Genomic DNA, 24,834 nt, shown 5'->3' on the forward strand with positions numbered 1-24,834 from the left:
TGAATGTTCTGATCACAACTTACCCTAGGCCAGCAACGTCACGTTCAGTGGTCACACGGCTCAGGCTGAATGATGCCGAGATGCAATACCAAGCACAACCGCTATACAATGTACAGCGCTGAACTTGGCAATCTGAGAGGTCTCCGACACCCAGGATTCCTGCCAATCAGATGCCTATCCAGAGGACTGGTCATCAGGACAATAGCCCCTAAATGGACCTTACGATTTTCCTTTTTTTTTTTGTGTGTTTTCATTTTTCACTCCCTGCCTTCCCAAAGCCATAACTTTTTTATTTTTCTGTTCACATGAACGTTCACGCCGTATGAGGGCTTGTTTTTTGTACTTTCTAAAAGGCACCATTTAGTATTGCATGTGATGTAGTGGGGAGCTGGAAAAAAAAATTCAAAATGGGGTGGAATTGGAAAACAAAGCGCAATTCTGCAACTGTTTTAGGGGGGGGGGGGGGGGGGGGGTTACAGCGTTCCCTTTGTGGTAAAACTGACCTGTTACCTTCATTATCCAGGTCAGTATGACTACAACGATACCACACTTGAAAAAAAAAACTTTTTTTGTACTACAGAGTTGTATGAGGTCTCATTTTTGATTACTTTTTATTCTTTTGGAAGGTGTAATGAAAAATGGTGAATTGGCCATTTAAAAAAAAAAAAAAACTGTTTTTGGATGCATTGATGCTTATAAGGTTTTTATTTATTTTTTATTTACACTGAGCAAAAATATAAACGCAACACTTTCGGTTTTGCTCCCATTTTGCATGAGCTGAACTCAAAGATCTGAAACATTTTCTACAGACACAAAAGACCCATTACTCTCAAATATTGTTCACTAATCTGTCTAAATCTGTGTTAGTGAGCACTTCTCCTTTGCCGAGATAATCCATCCCACCTCACAGGTGTGGCATATCAAGGTGCTGATTAGACTGCATGAATATTGCACAGGTGTGCCTTAGACTGCCCACAATAAAAGGCCACTCTGAAATGTGCAGTTTGATCACAGATGTCGCAACGTTTGAGGGAGTGTGTAATTGGCATGCTGACTGCAGGAATGTCTACCAGAGCTGTTGCCCGTGCAATGAATGTTCATTTCTCTACCATAATCCGTCTCCAAAGGCGTTTCAGAGAATTTAGCAGTACATCCATCCGGCCTCACAACCGCAGACCACGTGTAACCACACCAGTCCAGGACCTCCACATCCAGCATGTTCACCTCCATAATTTTCTGAGACCAGCCACCCGGACAGCTGCAGCAGCAATCGGTTTGCATAACCAAAGAATTTCTGCACAAACTGTCAGAAACCGTCTCAGGGAAGCTCATCTGCTCGTCGTCCTCATCGGGGTCTGGACCTGACTGCAGTTCGTCGTCGTAACCAACTTGAGTGGGCAAATGCTCACATTCGATGGCGTCTGGCACGTTGGAGAGGCGTTCTGTTCACGGATGAGTCCCGGTTTTCACTGTTCAGGGCCGATGGCAGACAGCGTGTGTGGCGTCGTGTGGGTGAGCGGTTTGCTGGCGTCAACGTTGTGTATAGAGTGGCCCATGGTGGCAGTGGGGTTATGGTATGGGCAGGCGTATGTTATGGACAACGAACACAGGTGCATTTTATTGATGGCATTTTGAATGCACAGAGATACCTGACGAGGTCCTGAGGCCCATTGTTGTGCCGTTCATCCACGACCATCACCTCATGTTGCAGCATGATAATGCACGGCCCCATATTGCAAGGATCTGTACACAATTCCTGGAAGCTGAAAACATCCCAGTTCTTGCATGTCCAGCATACTCACCGGACACGTCACCCATTGAGCAGGTTTGGGATGCTCTGGACCGGCATATACGACAGCGTGTTCCAGTTCCTGCCAATATTCAGCAACTTCGCACAGAAGAGGAGTGGACCAACATCCACAGGCCACAATCAACAACCTGATCAACTCTATGTGACGGAGATGTGTTACACTGTGTGAGGCAAATGGTGGCCACACCAGATACTGACTGGTTTTCTGACAAAACTGTGCACATTTCAGAGTGTCCTTTTATTGTGGGCAGTCTAAGGCACACCTGTGCAATATTCATGCTGTCTAATCAGCACCTTGATATGCCACACCTGTGAGGTGGGATGGATTATCTCGGCAAAGGAGAAGTGCTCACTAACACAGATTTAGACAGATTTGTGAACAATATTGGAGAGTAATGGGTCTTTTGTTAATGTAGAAAATGTTTCAGATCTTTGAGTTCAGCTCATGCAAAATGGGAGCAAAACCAAAAGTGTTGCGTTTATATTTTTGCTCAGTGTATTTTGATTTTAGGGGAAAGGGGGGTGATTTGAACTTTTATATTATTATTTTTTCAACTTTTTTTTAAGTTACCCTAGGTGACTGTAAGTAGCAATCATTAGATTGCCAATTGTGTTCTATGATGGGTATATAGCCATCGCAGAACACACCATTCACTGTATTCAAATATAGTGCTGCCACCTGCTGGCCTATATTGAAATACTCCAATGATAGGGGCTCCGAGTCATCACTGGAGTACTACTGCTTCCCTGATCTTAGTTGGGGAACGCTGTTATGGGCGCAGGAGTGCATGGCTCCTATGTCTACACCACTCAGATGCCGTGGTCAAATTTGACCACAGCATCTGAGAGGTTAAATGCATGCGATCAGCCTTATGCCTGATCGCATACATTCTCCCTGGGCCTCTGCTGTTTGAAACAGCAGAAATCCAACGGTTATGGCGCCTGCTGTATCTGTGAGCAGGCACCATATTTAACCCTTTGGATACCGGAGGTTTTTTTCGTTTTCATTTTTCTTCCCTATTTTCCGTGAGCCATAACTTTTTTTATTTTTCCGGTCACATAGCTGTATAGGGCTTATTTTTTGCGGGACAAGTTGTACTTTCTAATGCCACCATTAATTATGGCATAAAATGTTGTGGGAAGCGTTAAAAAAATTCCAAATGGGATGGAATTGGAAAAAAAAATTAAAAATCCCTCCACCGTTTTACAGGTTTTGTTCCCACGGCGTTTTGTTTACAGCAAAACTGCCCCCTGCCCTTCATTCTCTGGGTCAGTATGATTACAACGATACCCCATATGTATAGGTTCTTTATGTCTAGATAGTGTAAAAAAAAAATTATACTTTGAGAAAAATGTTTTTTTTTACATATCACCATATTCTGACCCCCATAACTTTTTTATACTTATGTCTACTGAGCTGTTTAGGGACAATGCGGAACAATCTGTACTTTTATTTGATACCATTTTGGAGTATGCGTGACTTTTTGATACATTTTATTAAATTTTTGGAGGGTAAGAGAAGCAATGAAAAAATGGCAAATCAGCCATTTTGACTATTTTTTCTGTTACGCCATTTGCCGTATTGGAATTTTTTTTTCTATTTTAATATTATGGACATTTTCGGTCGCGGTGATACCCATGATGTTTATAGTTATTGTTATTTAGGTATTTATTTTTTAAATTATACGGAAAGGGGGGTGAGTTAAACTTTTATATATTTATTATATATTTTTTAACATTTAAAAAAAAAATTGTGATCATTATGTGCCTCATATATAGGCTTATTACTTTTAAATTTTTTATTTTTTTTGTTTATCAGGAATTTATTATTAGCTTATTTTGCTCTTTACTTATCCTGGCCTGCCATCTGGTGGCCAAAATAGGAATTGCAGTTTAAATACTGTTCGCTTACTGTTACACCAGTATTCAGCGCAAATACCTATGCCCGGATTGGACACACGGGGCATAGGTAGGAAACCCAGAAGCGCGAGCTTCTGGGTTTTTGTGCATTTAGCCGCAGGTCTCTGCTGTATGAAACAGCAGAGATCTGCCGGCCATGACACCGGCTGCACGTGCGAGCGGGCCTCATGTTTACACATCGCACCAGCGCCGTACATGTACGGCGCTGGTAGCGAAAAGGTTAAAGGTTGCGAAGGGGTTTGTCATTTATGTTCTGACATACTAATGTGCACATGGATCCAAGTACATTGGCCGGTTATTAGGGCGTACCTAAGCAGGATCACAGCACCGGTCATCTGTGGACTCCTGCCTGTGTCCTACTATTACAGTGTGGTTCGTCAGAGTTTTAATGAAAATCTGTATAGCCTTACCTGACCCTGAAATGAGCAGCTTTGTATGTGGGACATGAGTGATGGCAGACACCGCAGAGAATGTGTATATACTGAGGAGAGGTTGAACTGGGGGAAAGAGCACAACAATCATTACTGGGACATCCAAAAACGTAACATATCAGTCTATTTCCTTCACTGTTTGCCACAACCATGTTCCATATTCACAATGTCCTATTAAAGGGGTTGTCGGAGCCTTACATATTGATGACCTACCTTCAGGATATCAGATCAGTGGTGGTGGGCGACCCACAGCAACCCCGTCAATCAGCGGCACACGGACCGAGCACAGCGCTGTACATTGTATAGTGGCTGTCCTTGGTATTGCAGCTCAGTCCCATTCACTCGAATGGTCTTGTGACTGACAGACGTGCTGGGAGTAGGACCCCCACCAATCCTTAGGACAGGTCGACAATATTTGAGCCCTGGAAAATCCCTTTAGTTAAAGGACTTGACTAGGATTATAACAATGGATATGCTTCTTTTTTTTTTTTAAATAAATGCTGTTCATGTGTAATGGCTGGTCATTGAAGCTTAGTCACACTTATATGAAAACTGCAATACCATACATGACCAAGGACAAGAGTGGCGCTGTTTGTAGGGGGAAAAAAAGCATATCCTTATATAATCGTAGACAACCCCTGTAACAGACAATCAGCTCTCACTCTGGAGGTCTGCTGCCACCATGTATTACACACTGGTTTCAAACTTTCCTCGCTCTTACCTGTATTCAGGCTCCACACTTTGATGCTGCAATCGGACGATCCACTGCAGACCAAATGTTCTCCAAGAGGCAAAAGATCTGAAGCTAGAACGGAAAAATCCATATCAGCGCTTCTTCAGTCCCAGATTTCTGCCCTTCAGCTTATTCGGCTGTCACTTACCTAGCTTGGTTCCATCCAGGTAGACCATGACCATGCAGGCGACTCCTCCGGTGTGGCCACACAGCGTCCTGACCTCTGACCGGGACGGTACATCCCATACACGAACTGAGGTGTCCCAACTATCTCAAGATGGAGGGCAAGGAAAGACGGAAAAAGAAAGATGGAAGCAAGAGGCAGGAGACGAGCCAGGTTGATGTAGGGACGGGAAACTTGTCTCTGTCTTTCCAGTTGATGCCAAGTTACATTTGACACTCCCCTATAATAAATGATGAAGCACGGAGCACCGCTCCTCAATCCCTCCACAACTTCACTTTAAAAATGTCTGCAGCCGGATGCTGCCCCTAGGTGGCGATCTGTGCTCCAGATGCTATTCAGATCAATGGAAGCCATATAAAAAGATACAGCACGGGACCCTTATAAAGTCTGTTAGGGGAACGCTAGTCTACGTAATGGTGGGATCACATATGATGTAAAGTGTTCACATGAAAATCGTTATTTTTATTTATTAGCTCTTTTCCAAGCATGTTAGTGCACTCTGGTCACACCACGGACGGCACTCGACCAGAGTGCACCCACATGCTTGGAAAATGGGCTAATTATCTCTTGAGCCCGAAACGTTGCTTTACCACTGTGCACATCGGCTGAATGAATAAATAAAAATTTTCAGGCGAACATGCATATCTGGAGTGCCGTCCAAACGGTGTATCTACAAAGTAGTGGTCCTAAGGTGGAGAAGGTTCCTGTCACTGTCCCTCCAGTGATAGAGGTTAGAAGATCTGAGAGACTGGCTGCACGTTAGGTCTGTTTTCACTTGTTGCAGTGTTGTTGTTGGTAATGACCACACCTCTTGTCTCAGGTGTAGCTTGTAGTCATTACTGCTCCTCTATTTAGTCTGGACTCACACTTCTTACCCTGCGGTTGATATTCTCTGCCTGGAGTTAGAAGAGCTGGTGTGTAGTCCTCATCTGAGTTCCTGCTCATCCATTTTCTATTGTAGATAAGTGTACTTCTCTTGGTATTTTGTTGCTCCCATTTGCTTGTTGTTTACTAGGCCTCAGGGAGACGCTGGTTCGTTCATCTGGTAAGGACCAGTAGTCTCAGACCCTGTCACTAATCCTAGGGCTTTCCAGGGTTACTAGGGCCTAGGTTTCCTGTGTATGAATATTCCCACCTTCAGGGTCTATTCATACTGACAGGAGTCAGGGCTAGCTTTAGGGTTTCCTTAGGTGGTCACCATTTCCCTTTCCCTAGCCTTGAGGCCTAGTTCCTGGTCATTTTACTTCTGTTGTCATTCTGGTGTTCCTCCCCTCCCCCTACACTGTCACAGATCCATAAGGGACATGCACCCAGGAAAAGCCTTCTACAACTGATGAGTGCTGTGGCCACCTTTGAAGTAATACAGATGATGTCTCACCTCCCAGAGATTATGTATGTGTCATGTATGAGAACACACGTCACTAGATCACTGTGCCCTTCCAAACTGTGGACAAGGAACTGGGAGTTCTGCAGCGGATACGGATCTTGGTGCAGCGATAAATTCAGGAAAAATGTGGGTACAAGTCAGGAATGTATCAGAGCAGATGAGATAGGGGGAGAAAAAAAAGATGGAGGATAGAAAAGAGTGTAGGAGAACAGTGCAAGAAAACATGAAAAAGAAAAGTTACATGATTGCCAGGTATGAATAAATATTGATTTAAAAAAAACACAATAAGCACAATTATTTATATGAAAATATTATGTTTATATGGCGCCAATGTAGTCTGTAGCGCTGTACATTATATCTGGCAATAATATATTTCTAAAAAACCAAACATAAATATATATATATATATACACATACATGCAAATGTATATATACTTTAATTAATCCGGAGAACTGATTATCAAATATTCTGGATTATAGGCTGAACAAAGAAGAATAGAACAGATTTCTCAGGACAGGGAGACCTTTAAAGGGAACCGGTCACCTGGATTTTGTGCATAGAGCTGAGGACATGGGCTGCTAGATGGCCGCTAGCACATCCGCAATACCCAGTCCCCATAGCTCTGTGTGCTTTTATTGTGTAAAAAAGACTATTTGATACATATGCAAATTACCCTGAGATGAGTCCTGTCCCTGAGATGAGTCCAGTGTGAAGGAGCCCAGCACCGCCCCGCATCCTCCGAATCTTCTCCTTGCTTCCCGACGTCAGAAAGCCAGAGCGCTGTAATCTCGCGATGCGCAAGCTAGCGCATGCACAGTGTCGTCATAGTGTTCCTTCCCTGTGCTGGCATCAGCCTCAGGGAAGGAACTGCGCTCGCGCATCGTGAGATTACAGCGCTCTGGCTCTCTGACGTCAGGGAGCAAGGAGAAGATTCGGATGATGCGGGGCGGTGCTGGGCTCCTTCACGCTGGGCTCATCTCACGTAAAGGACTCATCTCAGGGTAATTTGCATATGGATCTAAACTTTTTTTTACACAATAAAAGCACACAGAGCTATGGGGACTGGGTATTGCGGATGTGCTAGCGGCCATCTAGCAACCCATGTCCTCAGCTCTATACACAAAATCCCGGTGACAGGTTCCCTTTAAAGGCATTGTCCAGGATTTATTTTTTATTTATTTCCCCTTACCAGGGAGCATACCTGTGGAGAAATCCATACTTACCTTCCCCGCCATTCCGTTCTAGCTCTGAGGCTTCCCGTCTTGCAACTTCCAAACGGATGGGGGTCACGTGCACTGCTGCAGCCAATGACTGGCCTCACTGTTCGGTCACTGCAGAGGCCAGTCATCGGCTGCAGCAGTGCACGCGACCCCGTCCGTTCAGGAGATGACAGACAGGGAGCAGAGGTCCAATGAAGAGAGAGTCAGGGAAGCCGGAACAGAGCAGCGGGTAGTAGGTAAGTATCATCTCCTCCACAGGAGGAAATAAAAAAATAAAAAAAAAAACCTAGACAACTAAAGAAAATGAAAAAAAAAAAAAAAACATTGATCTCTGTGGACTAAAAAAGGTAACAATGAAGCATAAATAACAGAGTATAAAAAAAATTGGAAGTGTGAATAAAAGTATGTAAATGTATTGGCGCCGCTTTCATCAAAGAAAATGAATTAACATGTATTTGTAATATAGAAGCGTGAATGAGCCCTTCGGCTGTGTTCACACATCACAGATTAGATTTCAGTGTAAAAAGTAGCAAGAAGTACCGTACCTAGTGTGACAGGGTGGACCGCTCATATCAGCTTACAATCTAGAAGGCTGGAAGAAGGAAAGGGAGCGCCTTTGACAGACCTCCACTGATAGTATAGTAGTGGAGGGCACGCCATATGGAAAAAGAGATCTATAGCCAAGATATTTCCTCCAAAGAAGCCATTTTATTTATAAAAACTATATAAAAATTTACTAATGAAAATAAAAGATTAAAATATATAATAAAAAAAAGGGAATGCGGATCCGTCTCACAAATGTATTGCAATACCGGATCCGTCTCTCCAGTTGTCAACCGGAAAAACAAATCCGGTATTTATCTTTTTCACATTTTTAAAGGTCTGCGCATGCAAAACCGGATCAGTTTTTCCGGAACACTTAGGGCCGGATCCGGCATTAATGCATTTCAATGTAAAATAATGCTGGATCCGGCATGTGTTGCGGTATTTTCTCCGTCCAAAAACCGTACAGGGACTGAACTGAAGACATCCTGATGCATACTGCTCGCCATTCAGAATGCATTAGGAAAAAACTGATCAGTTTTTTTCCGGTATTGAGCCCCTAGGACGGAACTCTATGCCGGAAAAAAAAAACGCTAGTGTGAAAGTACCCTTAAAGGGAAATAATAAAACCAGTCTGTCTATATCCTTATTCAGTCATAGATCTGCCTATAATATTGTGATTACCCATAATGTGTGCAGGGATTCAATGATAATTCATAAGGATACAGATAAAGTACTCAATCATCACAGTACACATAATCACATGCTCCGCTGGGTACATAAAATCACGTGTTACACTGAATACATTGTATTCATATGGCAAGATACAGAGGATCTTTAAAACAATTTTTTATTTCAGATTAACAATAATGAGAGAAATCGGAGGTTTACAACTAACATAAGTAAATCACAGATTGAATTTTTGGATTTAACGATAAAAAATATAAAACCATAGACTTATGTGTAGCACCTACCACAAACCGTTCATGAAAATCCGTTCTATCCTATTCTCGAGCGGTCACCTTCCCAGGTGGTTATTGAATTTACCCACAAGTCAATTCAGACGTCTTAAACACAACTGCACATTAAACGAACAATTTGAAAACGAAGCTATTCAGCTAAAACAACAACTCTTAGTGTCCATTCACACGTCCGTAGTGCATTGAGGATCCGCAATACACCCGGCCGGCACCCCCCATAGAACTGCCTATTCTTGTCCGCAATTGTGGACATGAATAGGACATGTTCTATTTTTTTCCGGAGCCGCGGTCTGGAAGATCGGGGGGGGGGGCGCGCTCTGGAAATGCGGATGCGGACAGCACACTGTGTGCTGTCCGCATCTCTTCCGGCCCCATAGAGAATGAATGGGTCCGCGCCCATTCCGCAGAATTACGGAATGGGTGCGGACACAATCGCGGACGGGTGAATGGAGCCTTAGAGAAACAATACCCAGATAAAGCAATAGAAATCAAATAAAATTGAATTTGATACATTAACCCCCGCCGGCCTGAACGCTGAGATGGAGTTGTTCGGTTTCCTGTAAAGTGGGGTGGGTGCCGATTGGGGATGGGACCTCGATCTCCTCTCCCTGGTTGGCCCCCACCCCTAGATACTTCTTCAGGGTGATGATGTACATTCCTCCATATACATCCTTCAAGACAGACATACATAGAATAGATAGACGTACGGGTAAAAATAGAAGCACCTAACACTATACGACACCAATCACAAAAAAAAATAATTGTGGAATATATGAATAGAACGATATGTCTGCAATTGTTAGTGTTATACAGTAGGAAAGTGTATCCTGTTCTGTTACTTTGATTAGGATGTATATCTGGAGCTCATTGCTTATGCTGAAATCAATAATGCAGCAGAAACGCAGGGAAAACGCAAGTGCGTTTTTTGGCCATTTTTTGCTGTTTGTCCGTTATTATTATCTCTTCTTTATTTATCTCATACATGGAAGACCTATAAATGAACGTACAGGTCTCGTCAATGATTTTCTGAAGGTTTACTAGATGATTTGACCCATTTCACATACCGATCCATTCCATATATTGATTTAGACTTCGTTGGGCGGCACCTCCTCTTTTGATTAAGAAATTTAATATAAATAGGATCCAAAATGGTGCAGAATACTACTACCTCCCACTGATGAAGGAGCACGAAGCTCCGAAATGCGTCTGGGCTTGAGGCGGATAGTATGTGCACATACGGGACCAGCACATGACAAATTGGATCCATTATAACTGATAGTCATCCCAAACAGGAGCGCTCCGGAGAGGAGAAGAAGCCGGCACTTCGAGGACACGTGGGACGCCCCGTGGGACGCCACGTGGGACGCCGAGACCAGCAAGGCAAACCTACGAACTAAAGTAACCGTGTGTCACGCTAGTTCTGAATGACAGAGCACCCCTGGACACGTACAAGCCGCGGTTACGTAGTTATTCACCCCATACCTCTCCTTAACATCTACTAATACTACAGTAAGGACGGTCTCAATATCGGCATATATATTTTGGATTCTGAAGGATCTGACTATGGAGATACAAATATAAATCAATATAATCATTAACCCTATATTGGCCAGATTCAGATACAGACAATTACTAACAACAATTATATTTGAAGATACCTATGGACTATACTGGACAATATATATAACAGCATATATTTGATTGATATCTTTACAAACTTAGGTTGAGTACCTGGAGTAACTAACGGCAACTACAACTAAATACGCCAATTTTTGCCCAAATACTAGGATACACATGGACAAGCTTTTTCTTTATATCCAGTAAAAAAAAAAATATTCAGCAGAATTTTTATTTTTTTCGTATTCAACACAATTTTTTATAGTCAGCGGGAACGTTTTGTATCCAGTAAATAAACATATGTGTTCAGTGTAACACGTGATTTTATGTACCCAGCGGAGCATGTGATATGTGTACTGTGATGATTGAGTACTTTATCTGTATCCTTATGAATTATCATTGAATCCCTGCACACATTATGGGTAATCACAATATTATAGGCAGATCTATGACTGAATAAGGGCACTTTCACACTAGCGTTTTTCTTTTCCGTGTTGAGTTCCGTCACAGGAGCTCAATACCGGAAAAAAACTGATCAGTTTTATCCTAATCCATTCTGAATGGAGAGCAATCCGTTCCGGATGCATCAGTTCAGTCCCTCTTACTTTTTTTTTTTTGGACGGAGAAAATACCGCAGTTTTCTCTCCGGCCAAAAATCCTGAACACTTGCCGGAATGACGGATCCGGCATTAATTTACATTGAAGTGTATTAGTGCCGGATCCAGCATTAAGTGTTCCGGCAAAACGGATCCGGCTTTCCCATCTGCCCATGCTCAGACCTTTAAAAAAAAAAGCAAAAAAAATATTTATACCGGATCCATTTTTTCCGGATGACACTAGAGAGACGGATCTGGTGTTGCAATGCATTTGTCAGACGGATCTGCATCTGGATCCGTCTGACAAATGCCATCAGTTTGCGTCCGTATTGCCGGATCGGCGACGGAACTGCCTGCCGGAAGTGTGAAAGTACCCTAAGGATATAGACAGATAAAGTATTGGTTTTATTATTTCCCTTTTTTTATTATATATTTTATTGTACATTTTTACATTGTTTTTATTAAAAAAAATGCTTCTTTGACAGAAATATCTTGGATATAGATATCTTTTTCCATCTAAAGCACCAGATTTTAGAGCGCCCTCCACTACTATACTATTTCCCTTTGCAACTACATTGGCGGGGGTGTCGCCATAGGAGAGTGCACCAAATTCTTTGGTAGTCTGTTGGTTGAGCCACCTGAAACATGTATATATTTCTATGTGATGCAGAACTTTATCTATTAGCATCTAGTGTGCACATCCAGAATCTGGCCTTCTACGCAGTGTGCGCGGCTAGCCTAAGGCATCGCTATTATACCCGTCGGCCGTCTGTCAGGCCCCATACTCATCAGAATGTTCAAACGCAATTATAATCTTTAGGATCCCTGACAACCTCACGCCAAATCCTGAAGACACAGCGCCATACAGTGGATAGATCCGAATGGGAGCTGCAGTACCGGTCACGGCCACTACAACATGTAGAGCGCTGTGCCTGGTAGACAATGACTGGGATCTGCCGATCCCGTCAGCTTGTAATCAGACTGTCCTGAGAGCGGACTGGAGCTCGTCAGGTCACCGAAGCCCCTTCAGTCAGCTGAACAGCAGCTGCAGAGAGAGCAGAACCTCTAGGTGTAATGGCAACACCCCCGTTGCTCCTAGAGGCTATCCTGCAATTTAATGGCCGCCATGTTATTATCCAGCTTTCCCAGATACAGATATAACTAAGAAACCAGAGTATAAATTGGGGGCGACAACTGTAGGATTTTTATTTACTGGGGATTTCATTTCACGCAAACTATGAATCAAACCTGTAAGACGTCTTGCAGAGGTCGGCGTCTCATCTGGAGCTGCTCTTTGAGCTGCTTTGGGAGTTTTCTGCTTTTTCCTCCTAGACGCTGCGGCAGGCGGAGGGCTCGGCTGGATGTCGGGGTCCGGGGGAGAGAATGTAGTCGTTCTACAAGAGAAGGAGCAAAGTATGGGAAGAGCTACAGGAAAACTCATTGACCTGCTGGAAATGTGCATGTGTCCATGTATCATGGGGAGCCTTGAGCTGGGACCGCCACCAAAGAGAATGGATTCCTGGGGATCCTCCTGAAAACCTTCAGACTCTCCAAGCTTAAAAAGGGTTGTCCACAAAAAATATTCTACACTCTGCAAATCAGCACCTGCCTCTAAATACTTTTGTAATTGAATGGAAATAAAAATATACCATAGCCTGCGAGTTATTCAGTAAAACACGTCTGTGTAGCGCCACCTGCTGTTTAGTCTTTTCTTAATTTCTCTGTCCACCTCACAGAGGTGGTCGCACATGCTTAGTTCTATCCTTCAACTGCCACCAGCTGAATCTATTGTTAGAAGCTGCAACAGTTACAGGGAGAGAGCTGCCGCAAAAAGGACACACCCCTGAGCTGTGACAGGTGGAGAGCTGCGGCAAAAAGGACACACCCCTGAGCTGTGACAGGTGGAGAGCTGCGGCAAAAAGGACACACCCCTGAGCTGTGACAGGTGGAGAGCTGCCGCATAAAGAACACACCCCTGAGCTGTGACAGGTGGAGAGCTGCCGCATAAAGAACACACCCCTGAGCTGTGACAGGTGGAGAGCTGCGGCATAAAGAACACACCCCTGAGCTGTGACAGGGAGAGAGCTGCGGCATAAAGAACACACCCCTGAGCTGTGACAGGTGAAGAGCTGCGGCAAAAAAAACACACCCCTGAGCTGTGACAGGTGGAGAGCTGCGGCATAAAGGACACACCCCTGAGCTGTGACAGGTGGAGAGCTGCGGCATAAAGGACACACCCCTGAGCTGTGACAGGTGGAGAGCTGCGGCATAAAGAACACACCCCTGAGCTGTGACAGGTGGAGAGCTGCGGCATAAAGGACACACCCCTGAGCTGTGACAGGTGGAGAGCTGCGGCAAAAAGAACACAACCCTGAGCTGTGACAGGTGGAGAGCTGCGGCAAAAAAAACACACCCCTGAGCTGTGACAGGTGGAGAGCTGCGGCAAAAAGAACACACCCCTGAGCTGTGACAGGTGGAGAGCTGCGGCAAAAAGAACACAACCCTGAGCTGTGACAGGTGGAGAGCTGCGGCATAAAGAACACACCCCTGAGCTGTGACAGGTGGAGAGCTGCGGCATAAAGGACACACCCCTGAGCTGTGACAGGTGGAGAGCTGCGGCAAAAAGAACACAACCCTGAGCTGTGACAGGTGGAGAGCTGCGGCATAAAGAACACACCCCTGAGCTGTGACAGGTGGAGAGCTGCGGCAAAAAGAACACAACCCTGAGCTGTGACAGGTGGAGAGCTGCGGCAAAAAGAACACAACCCTGAGCTGTGACAGGTGGAGAGCTGCGGCATAAAGAACACACCCCTGAGCTGTGACAGGGAGAGAGCTGCGGCAAAAAAAACACACCCCTGAGCTGTGACAGGTGGAGAGCTGCGGCAAAAAGAACACACCCCTGAGCTGTGACAGGTGGAGAGCTGCGGCAAAAAGAACACAACCCTGAGCTGTGACAGGTGGAGAGCTGCGGCAAAAAGAACACAACCCTGAGCTGTGACAGGTGGAGAGCTGCCGCATAAAGAACACACCCCTGAGCTGTGACAGGTGGAGAGCTGCGGCATAAAGAACACACCCCTGAGCTGTGACAGGTGGAGAGCTGCCGCATAAAGAACACACCCCTGAGCTGTGACAGGTGGAGAGCTGCGGCATAAAGAACACACCCCTGAGCTGTGACAGGTGGAGAGCTGCGGCAAAAAAAACACACCCCTGAGCTGTGACAGGTGGAGAGCTATAAAGAACATACCCTGTGAGCTGTGATAAGGAGAGAGCTGCGGCAAAAAGGACACACCCCGTGAGCTGTGATAGGGAGAGAGCTGCCGCATAAAGAACACACCCCTGAGCTGTGACAGGTGGAGAGCTGCGGCAAAAAGGACACACCCCTGAGCTGTGATAGGGAGAAAGCTATAAAGAACACACCCTGTGAGCTGTGATAAGGAGAGAGCTGCGGCAAAAAGGACACACCCCGTGAGCTGTGATAGGGAGAGAGCTGCCGCATAAAAAACACACCCCTGAGCTGCGACAGGTGGAGAGCTGTGGCAAAAAGGACACACCCAGTGAGCTGTGATAGGGAGAGAGCTACCGCATAAAGAACACACCCCTGAGCTGCGACAGGTGGAGAGATGCGGCAAAAAGGACACAGGTCTGAGCTGTGACAGGTGGAGAGATGCGGCAAAAAGGACACAGGTCTGAGCTGTGACAGGTGGAGAGCTGCGGCATAAAGAACACACCCCTGAGCTGTGACAGGTGGAGAGCTGCGGCAAAAAGGACACACCCCGTGAGCTGTGATAGGGAGAGAGCTGCGGAAAAAAGGACACACCCAGTGAGCTGTCATAGGGAGAGAGCTGCAAGTAAAAGGACACACCCCGTGAGCTGTGATAGGGAGAGAGCTGCGGCAAAAAGGACACACCCCGTGAGCTGTCATAGGGAGAGAGCTGCAAGAAAAAGGACATACCCCTTGATCTGTGATAGGGAGAAAACTGCAGCAAAAAGGACACACCCCGTGAGCTGTGATAGGGAGAGAACTGCAGCAAAAAGTGCACCTTCCTCCAAGCTGTGATAAGGAGAGCTTAGGGTTATACAGTTAAAGGGGTTTCCGTGAGTTTAATATAGAAGGCCTATCCCCAGGGTAGGTAATCCATATCTTTTTTGTTAAACATATGTTTTATTGTTTTAAATAATAAAATATTACATACAAGAATATGCATTGTGTTGCTTTCTTTGCTTCCAAACATCAATCTAATCTTGCATGATCCTTAAAGTCCCATTAAAAGGGGGACACAAGGAAAAGGGGAAAAACGTTACAATATAATGAACTTGTCCAAATTAAATAATAACAAAGGGAAAAAAGGAGAGATAAATAAAAAGGTGACAAGGAGCAGTATGCTCCACATTACATCACAAAGGTAATGAGACTTTGTTGAATTGAGAGTGAAGCCAGTTTTGCCACTTAGCCTTAAACTTGACTAATGGAGACTGAGGCGTTAATCATCTCATAGAGACAATGGTCGTTCACAATTTCCATTACTGGGGGGGGGGGGGAGGGGGCAATTTTTTCGTTCTGGTTGCTATGATGATACGAATTATGACTGGAAAGAATCTGAAAAAGGAATCCAAATTAATAGAAAGTAGGCTTTGCGCCATTGATAGGGAAATGGGTGATTTGCATATTTTGGTTAGAATTCTGTTAATTGAGTTCCAAACGGGTTTGATTTCCCTGCATTCCCACCATATGTGCTCCATATCCGCTTCTGCTGATGAACATCTCCAACAGACATGGGAAGATGAAGGGTACATTTTAGATAGTCTATAAAAGAGTATAATACCATCTGTAGAGAATTGTCCAGATGGTTAACTCATTTGGAGGAGGCACACATGATAGAGAACGCAGATAGGATACACTAACGTTTAATGCCGATTCCCATTTTCGAAGTAATGGAGACAATGGCGAGTCCAATCTCTGTCATGAAATAATAACTGAGAGATAGGACTTTAAGATTAACAAATCTGTGGCCTTCCATCTAGCACTCTCGCACCCCTCCAATCTATCCTCAGCGCTGCTGCCCGACTTATCCACCTCTCACCCTATTACTCCTCTGCCTCTCCCCTCTGCCAATCCCTTCACTGGCTCCCCATTGCCCAGCGAATTCACTTCAAAGTACTAACAAATACATACAAGGCCGTCCATAACCTGTCCCCTCCCTACATCTCTGAGCTACTTTCCCGATACATCCCCACACGCGCTCTCCGATCCTCACAAGACCTCCTTCTCCTCTCCTCTTATCACCTCTTCCCCTCCAAGATTTCTCCTGCGCATCCCCCATACTCTGGAACTCGCTACCCCAACATATCAGACTCTCACCTACAGTGGAATCCTTCAAAAGAAACCTGAAAACCCACCTCTTCAGACAAGCCTACAACCAGTGACCCCGCTGCCTCTATACCGCCATGACCATCTTCACCCTCCCCTACTGTGTCCTTCTCCCATGCCATGTAGATTGTAAGCCCTCACAGGCAGAACCCTCTCTCCTTCTGTACCAGTCTGTAACTCGTCATGATTAGTGCAATTGTCTGTATTATGTATGTGCACCGCTTATCATATGTACAGCGCTATGGAATGAATGGCGCTTTAATAATAAATAATAATAATAATAATAACTGACGGGTTTCGTAACAACTTCATCATTCGGGAGATATCAGCAGTCACGGTAAAACTCAACCCAGACAAGAAATGCCTAATTTGTAAGTATTTTAAAAATTCCCTTTGAGGGATGTTGAATCTCAGGCATAAACCCGTAAATGAGTTCAAAGTATCATTGGTAAAAAGGTCTCCCAGTTTTTGGATTCCCAGGTCAATCCAAATATGAATGTGCAAGTCTGAGATGCATTTCGCCGCGACCGCTAAAGGGATCTCGGAAAGGGAGATGTTGACAAAGCTCAATTTAGTTGACAGTAAGGTCCATATTTCAAGTGCAGCTTGGATTGTAGGGGGAACCTCAAGAGCACAGGGGTTCTTCTGTAAGGACCTGGAGTAGAAAAATACCTGAGGGTCTGTCACACCCATTAGGTAGTTCTCAATAGAGATCCAGTGTTTGTTGGGATAGTTTAACCATGGAAATCTCAATTGTTCAAAAATACAAGCTCTATAGGTATCTAACAATGGATGGGCAACCCAAGTAGGGATCGACCGATATTGATTTTTTAGGGCCTATACCGATAATCTGTGAACTTTCAGGCCGATAATTTATATTTTTAAAAAAAAATTTGGTTTACTTAGGGACTAGACCCCATGTCCTATTCACCCTGATAGATCTCTATCAGGGTGAATAGGACCTCACACTGTCCCTGCTGCTCTGTGCACACAGCAGCAGGGAGCTGACTATGGCAGCCAGGGCTTCAGTAGCGTCCTGGCTGCCATGGTAACCGATCGGAGCCCCAGGCTTACACTGCTGGGGCTCCGATTGGAACTGCAACTGAGGAGGAGGGGAGAGGGGATCCTGTGGCCACTGCCACCAATGATTAATACTGGGGGGCTTGGGTGGGGGGGCGCACTGCGCCACCAATGATTGATACTGGGTTTGGGGGCGGCGCACTGGACCACCAATGATTAATACTGGGGTTGGGGGGGGGGGCGTACTGCGCCACCAATGATTAATACTGGGGTTGGGGGGGGGGCACACTGCACCACCAATGAAGATAAGTCTCTCAATCATTCATATACAGGAGGCGGGAGCTGGCTGCAGAATCACATAGCCGGCTCCCGACCTCTATGAGCGGTAGCTGCGATCCGCGGCACCTGAGGGGTTAACTACCGCGGATCGCAGCTACCGCTCATAGAGGTCGGGAGCCGGCTATGTGATTCTGCAGCCAGCTCCCGCCTCCTGTATATGAATTAATGAGAGATTTCTCTTCATTGGTGGAGCAGAGGCCACAGCCCCTCCCCTCCTCTTGTCTCCTCTCCTGCTATTGGCGGCAGCGGCATCACAGGGGGAGGAGACACTGCTTCCTTCTCCCCTGTGCTGCTGAGAGAACACGGAGAGAGCCGAGAGCAGCGCGATCCGTGTTCCCCATATGTTATCGGAATATCGGCAAAATAGATTCCGATAACGTTCACAATCCTGAATATCATAATTATAATCAGTTGATCCCTAAACCCAAGCCCCCCTTTGAAATAGGCAAGTAGATTATTTCTGTTTGGACTCTCGGTCTTTTATCCTGCCATGTGTAATTAAGGAGTAATCTTTGGATTTCTTTTAAATGTGTTATAGGGATGGGGATTGGCAAGTTGCGGAATAAATAAAGGATTTGTGGGATAATAAACATTTTCAGGGCTGAGATCCTCCCCATCCAACGAGATTTCATGCTTTTTCATTTTGTTCAGGTCATTTAAAAAAATTTCTTTTAGAGATCTTAAGTTTACCAGTAGGAGATTGGTGATTGTTGGGGTTAGTTGGATTCCTAGATATGTAATATATTCGGAATTCCATTTAAATGGGAAATTTACTTTCAATGAAGCAATGTCTGAATCTTTCAGGCCCAGATTAAAGAGGTTCTGCAGTTTTTTTAAACTGATGATCTATGATAGATAATCAGCATATGATCGGCGGGGGTCCGACATCCGGGACCCCTGCCGATCAGTGGCGTCGCCAAGGGGGAGCCAGAGGGGGCTACGCCCCCCCCCCTACATCACGCTGTGCCCCCCCAACTGAGCAGGGGGGGGGCGTCGGCCGCAGGGCACAAGGAGATGAGCGCTTTCATTGCGCTCATCTCCATAGTCATCTGTATCACCGTCCTCAGGACAGCGTTACAGATGCCTGTGCTAGTGCGGCGGGGCAGGGGAGGAAGAGGCGTGTCCCTTCCTCTTCCTCTGATAGGCTGCAGGCACTAGGCCGGCAGCCTATCAGAGGACGGCGCAGGCGAGCCGTACAGTGCGGGACACAGGCCGGAAGAGGCCTGCATCGTATCGCTGACATAGAGGTAAGTTTTTTTTGTTTTACAGGCACATTAGGGGGGGCTCTTGTTACTGGCACATTAGGGGGGGCTCTTGTTACTGGCACATTAGGGGGGGCTCTTGTTACTGGCACATTGGGGGGGCCCTTGTTACTGGCACGTTGGGGGGACTCTAAGCTCTTGTTACTGGGCTGGCACATGATGGGGGGGACTCTTGTTACTGGCACATGATTGGGGGCAATTATTACTGGCACATTATTGGTGGGCACTATAGGGGCATCTACTGAGGCCACAAAGAAGGGGTATTTTATATGGGGGGCTCTGTACAGTAGCATTTTATACTGGGACACATTATGGTGGGTACTATGGGGAAGGGGGGAGAGGAGTACTATGGGGTCATCTACGGGGGGCACTAAGAAGGGGTATTTTATACTTGCTAATTATGGGGGACACTAAGGGGCATCTACTGGGGCACTATATATGGGGCATTTTATACTGGTACATTATGGGGGGCACTAGGAGGAAGGGGGGAGAGGAGCACTATGGGGGCATTTACTGGAGGCACTATATAGGGGTATTTTATACTGGCAGATTATGGGGGCACTATGGGGACATTAGCTCAACTTCTGGCATTACAAGGGGGTATTTTTTGCACTGTCACATTATAATGATAATTATTTCTATTGGGGGGCATTATGGTGGGCTTTATTACTCCCCCATGGTATGAGCCCCCTAGTAGCAGCACCAGTCTCTCTCTGCTAAAACACAACATCAGCTCCACCGAGTCCCCCAGCCAAGTGTTAAAGTGGTGTCCGAGATCCCCAAGGGCCAAGCCAAGTAATTGTAAGTTTTCATGTGAAATATGTTTATGGTATATACACTGTGCCACACAATATACAGTATACCTCTACACTGTGCCACACAATATACAGTATACCTCTACACTGTGCCCCACAATATACAGTATACCGCTACACTGTGTAGTCTGTTCTATAAGCACCATTGTTTTGTGGTGGCGGACAGAAAATAATCTGGAAGTGCCCCTCCCAAGACCAGGCTCTGGATCCTCTACTGGTCTGGACCGCTCACAGGAGTGTACATTTCTTCTAAACTGTAATCCGTATCCTCTGACCTGCAGAAATCAGCACTCGCTCGGTAACAACTAACAGGAAGTGCCTGTAGGCTGTAGCCTGGCCCTGTTACCGAAGCTAGCCGAGTGGTGTAAGGTTAAGGTACTAGTAGAGATGAGCGGCCGCTGAATCCTGATTTATAGTTAAAGTTACTGCTATGGATTACAGTTTAGAAATGTAAAATGTACACTCCTGTGAGAGGCGGGGAGGGAGATCTGTGGATGACACCGTTATGGGGAGGGGGATCTGTGGATGACACTGTTATGGGGAGGGGGATCTGTCATGACACCGTTATGGGGAGGGGGATCTGTGGATGACACCGTTATGGGGAGGGGGATCTGTGGATGACACCGTTATGGGGAGGGGGATCTGTGGATGACACCGTTATGGGGAGGGGGATCTGTGGATGACACCGTTATGGGGAGGGGGATCTGTGGATGACACCGTTATGGGGAGGGGGATCTGTGGATGACACCGTTATGGGGAGGGGGATCTGTGGATGACACCGTTATGGGGAGGGGGATCTGTGGATGACACTGTTATGGGGAGGGGGATCTGTGGATGACACTGTTATGGGGAGGGGGATCTGTGGATGACACTGTTATGGGGAGGGGGATCTGTGGATGACACTGTTATGGGGAGGGAGATCTGTGGATGACACTGTTATGGGGAGGGAGATCTGTGGATGACACCGTTATGGGAGGGGGATATGTGGATGACACTGTTATGGGGAGGGGGATCTGTAGATGTCACTGTCAAGGGGGGGGGGATCTGTGGATGACACATATAGCATAAGATGCTATATACGGTATGTGTATGTGTATACTTTAGCTGAGGGTTTTGAGTAGAGTGCGCATATAGCTTTGGCAAATCGTCCCAGTATTCCAAACTTCGATAATATTGCCTCCAAGTACCCCCAATGCACTCGATCAAAATCCTTCTCCGCATCCAGAGATAGGAGGAGAGAAGGCGTCTGACTTGCCCCTGCCACATAAATAAGATCTATTATGCGTCTAGTACCATCTAGCATTTGTATGGATTTAACAAAGCCCACTTGATCATGGTGGACTAGGCAAGGAATCAGGGGAGACAGTCTGTTGGCCAATAGTTTAGAGTAAATTTTTCGATTGGTGTTCAGGAGAGAGATAAGACGGAAATTCCCTGGTTGGTCAGGAGATTTTCCTGGTTTAGAAAGGGCTACTATAGTGGCTTGGAGCATTTCAGGTGGTATGTTCCCGGTGGACATTATGTGGGAGAAGGTGGATAAAAGATAGGGGAGATAGTATTGGTTGACTTGATCATTTGTGTTATTTCTGCAAGTTCAATTGGTTTATTAATTTGCGCAAGTTGATCAGGGGACAGTTTAGGCAGTGAGATATCAGATAGGAATTTTTTTAATGAGGTCTGGGGTCAGTTGGGGCACTGAGTTGTTATGTTTGAGTTTTTATAATAATCTTTTCTTTGTGAGCATTGTAAATAAACTGTCGTTTTTTCTGTTGTGGGCGGCTTTAATTTTATTGGCCAATATTGTACTCGCTCTATTTCCTTGTGAGTAATATTTAGCTTTGGATTTCCTCAAGTTGTATTTGAAGTTATTTTGATAAAGCTGGTGTAGTTCGAAACGTAAATCTTTAAGTTGGTTTAGTATAATTTGGGAAGAGTTTACTTTGTGCGTAGCTTCTAGGTTAGCTACGGATGTTGTTCCATACAAATGCGTCTGTTTTTTTTAAGAAGGCTGAAATGCGAATAAGATGGCCTCTTACATAGGCCTTATGTGCGCACCAAGTCGTGGTGGGTTGTATATCAGGAGTGCAGTTGTACATGAAGTATTCTTTAAGAGCTTCATTAATTTGGGATTGGGTGGAAGGTAAGGATAAATGATAATTGTTGGTCCGCCAAGGTGTGTATGAGAGTTGGTTGAATCACTCCGAGATTTGGTATGAAATTGGTGCGTGATCAGACCATGTAATGGACCCTATGCTAGAGGACGTAATGTTTTGTAAAGACCATTTATCGCCAATTTTTAAATCTATCCTAGAATACTGTTTATGGGGGTGTGAATAAAAAGTGTAATCACGTTCTGATGCGTGTAACACTCTGCAAGTGTCATAAATATTCTGCCAATAGATACTGCGCAAGTTGTAAAGAGGATTCGGATTTTGTATGGTTCGACTTATCGATAGAGGACGATGGGGGCAAATTAAAGTCTCCACATATAACTAGGGAGCCTCGTTTGATAGATAGGGCGGTATATATTACCTCTTTTATAAATGCGAGTTAATTTGTATTTGGTGTGTACAAAGAAAGTAAGGTATATATTGCATTATTGATATTACATACAAGTATAACATACAGTTGCAAGAAAAAGTATGTGAACCCTTTGGAATGATATGGATTTCTGCACAAATTGGTCATAAAATGTGATCTGATCTTCATCTAAGTCACAACAATAGACAATCACAGTCTGCTTAAACTAATAACACACAAAGAGTTAAATGTTACCATGGTTTTATTGAACACACCATGTAAATATTCACAGTGCAGGTGGAAAAAGTATGTGAACCCCTAGACTAATGACATCTCCAAGAGCTAATTGGAGTGAGGTGTCAGCCAACTGCAGTACAATCAATGAGATGAGATTGGAGGTGTTGGTTACAGCTGCCCTGCCCTATAAAAACACACACCAGTTCTGGGTTTGCTTTTCACAAGAAGCATTGCCTGATGTGAATGATGCCTCGCACAAAAGAGCTCTCAGAAGACCTACGATTAAGAATTGTTGACTTGCAGAAAGCTGGAAAGGGTTATAAAAATATCTCCAAAATCCTTGCTGTTCATCAGTCCACGGTAAGACAAATTGTCTATAAATAGAGAAAGTTCAGCACTGCTGCTACTCTCCCTAGGAGTGGCCGTCCTGTAAAGATGACTGCAAGAGCACAGCGCAGACTGCTCAATGAGGTGAAGAAGAATCCTAGAGTGTCAGCTAAAGACTTACAGAAGTCTCTGGCATATGCTAACACCCCTGTTAGCGAATCTACGATACGTAAAACACTAAACAAGAATGGATTTAGTCCATTGGCATTAATTAAAGAAATTCTGATAACCATTGCTGGCAGTAAAGGTAGTACAGAGTAAATAATACAATATGCTACAGAGCAAGCGCGGGTACCCCAGCCATAGGTATAGGAATATCAAACACACTTGTCACTTAGTAATTACAGGATAATGTTAGAATAAAAAGAGGAATAGGATAGATAAGGTAAACAGAACAATTCAACTCTATCTATAATAAAGTAGATATTTTAGAGTCCAGTTCAAAGAGAACCAACTGGATACCAATTTATCCAGGTATCAATGGAGGTGGGTTGTAGGAAATGCAAACAAGTTATCTCCAATGAGACCTACAACAAAAAGTGTAGGTGAATAAATGAGTCTAATGACCCTTGAATAAAGAAAAGGATATGTCCTTTGAGGCAAGTAGGATAAGTCCTTTCTTGTCCGGTGAGACTTTCAGGTACATTCTCTAGCCAGAGTAGGAGGCCTCTTCTTCATGGGCGAGCTGCTGTTTTTTAAGCAACTGGTAATACAGCTTTCATAGCTGTGAGGGTAAATACCTTGCCTCTGATGTGAAAGGTCGTGAGTTCGAATCCCAGGAGAAACTTTTCTGAAAGAAAGCCTAAATGATATTTAAATACACCAGGGTCTCGTAGCTGTGTCAGCTGCATGCCACTCTCTCTGCCCGAAGTGAACAAACTCATGCTCGCACTCATCGGAGCGCATCCGGCCGGCAAGTACAGAAGGAGATGATGTCAGATGGATGACAAGTAGGGGGCGGGGCGCAGGCGGCGGCCGGCGCCCCCAGGCAGAGTGCGCTCTACGCGGTTGCCTACTCTGCTTATGGGTGGCGCCGGCCCTGGGTGTGAGAAGCAGGCGCCATCTTGGATTCCTCCGGCAGCCCTGCTGAATGCCTCGATCTTGCTCGGCGCTTCCTCCTTGTGTGTCCCATGCTTTCAGACGGTGAGAAGGGGGTCTGAATAGTGTCCCACGGCCTTTGGTTGGTACTAGGGGTCACTGATTTTGCTGTGGGCAGCTTTTTTTAAATTGCAGGCTCTGGAGCTAGCGCGTCTCGCGTCCGCTCAGCTCATCTGGCCACCGGGTAATCCATATCTATACATTGGATAGCGGCTGTTCTTGGTATTACAGGCCAGGCCCATTCATCTAAACGGAACCGAGTTGACTGAGGAACTTGACATCACAGACCGCTGCCTCTTCAAACAGCTGATCGGCGGGGGTACCAGGAGTCAGACCCCCATAGATGTCACATGGCATATCGCTAGG

General features: G+C 45.2%; 1 protein-coding gene across 2 annotated transcripts in view; it reads right to left on the reverse strand.

Moving 5' to 3' along the window:
* The window catches only part of LOC121004834 (WD repeat-containing protein 5-like), a 59,024-nt gene that overhangs the window by 26,812 nt on the left and 7,378 nt on the right, over nt 1–24,834 (reverse strand). For both annotated transcript variants that reach the window (XM_040437206.1, XM_040437207.1), the window contains exons 4-8: nt 12,671–12,816; nt 6,457–6,562; nt 5,043–5,161; nt 4,883–4,966; nt 4,141–4,227 (exon numbers count right to left, since the gene is read on the reverse strand). In XM_040437206.1, the coding sequence (XP_040293140.1) occupies nt 4,141–4,227; nt 4,883–4,966; nt 5,043–5,161; nt 6,457–6,562; nt 12,671–12,816 (542 nt within the window). The remainder of the gene's footprint in view (nt 1–4,140; nt 4,228–4,882; nt 4,967–5,042; nt 5,162–6,456; nt 6,563–12,670; nt 12,817–24,834) is intronic.

This window comes from Bufo bufo, chromosome 6 (genome assembly GCF_905171765.1).
Source record: "Bufo bufo chromosome 6, aBufBuf1.1, whole genome shotgun sequence".
Classification (NCBI taxonomy): domain Eukaryota; kingdom Metazoa; phylum Chordata; class Amphibia; order Anura; family Bufonidae; genus Bufo; species Bufo bufo.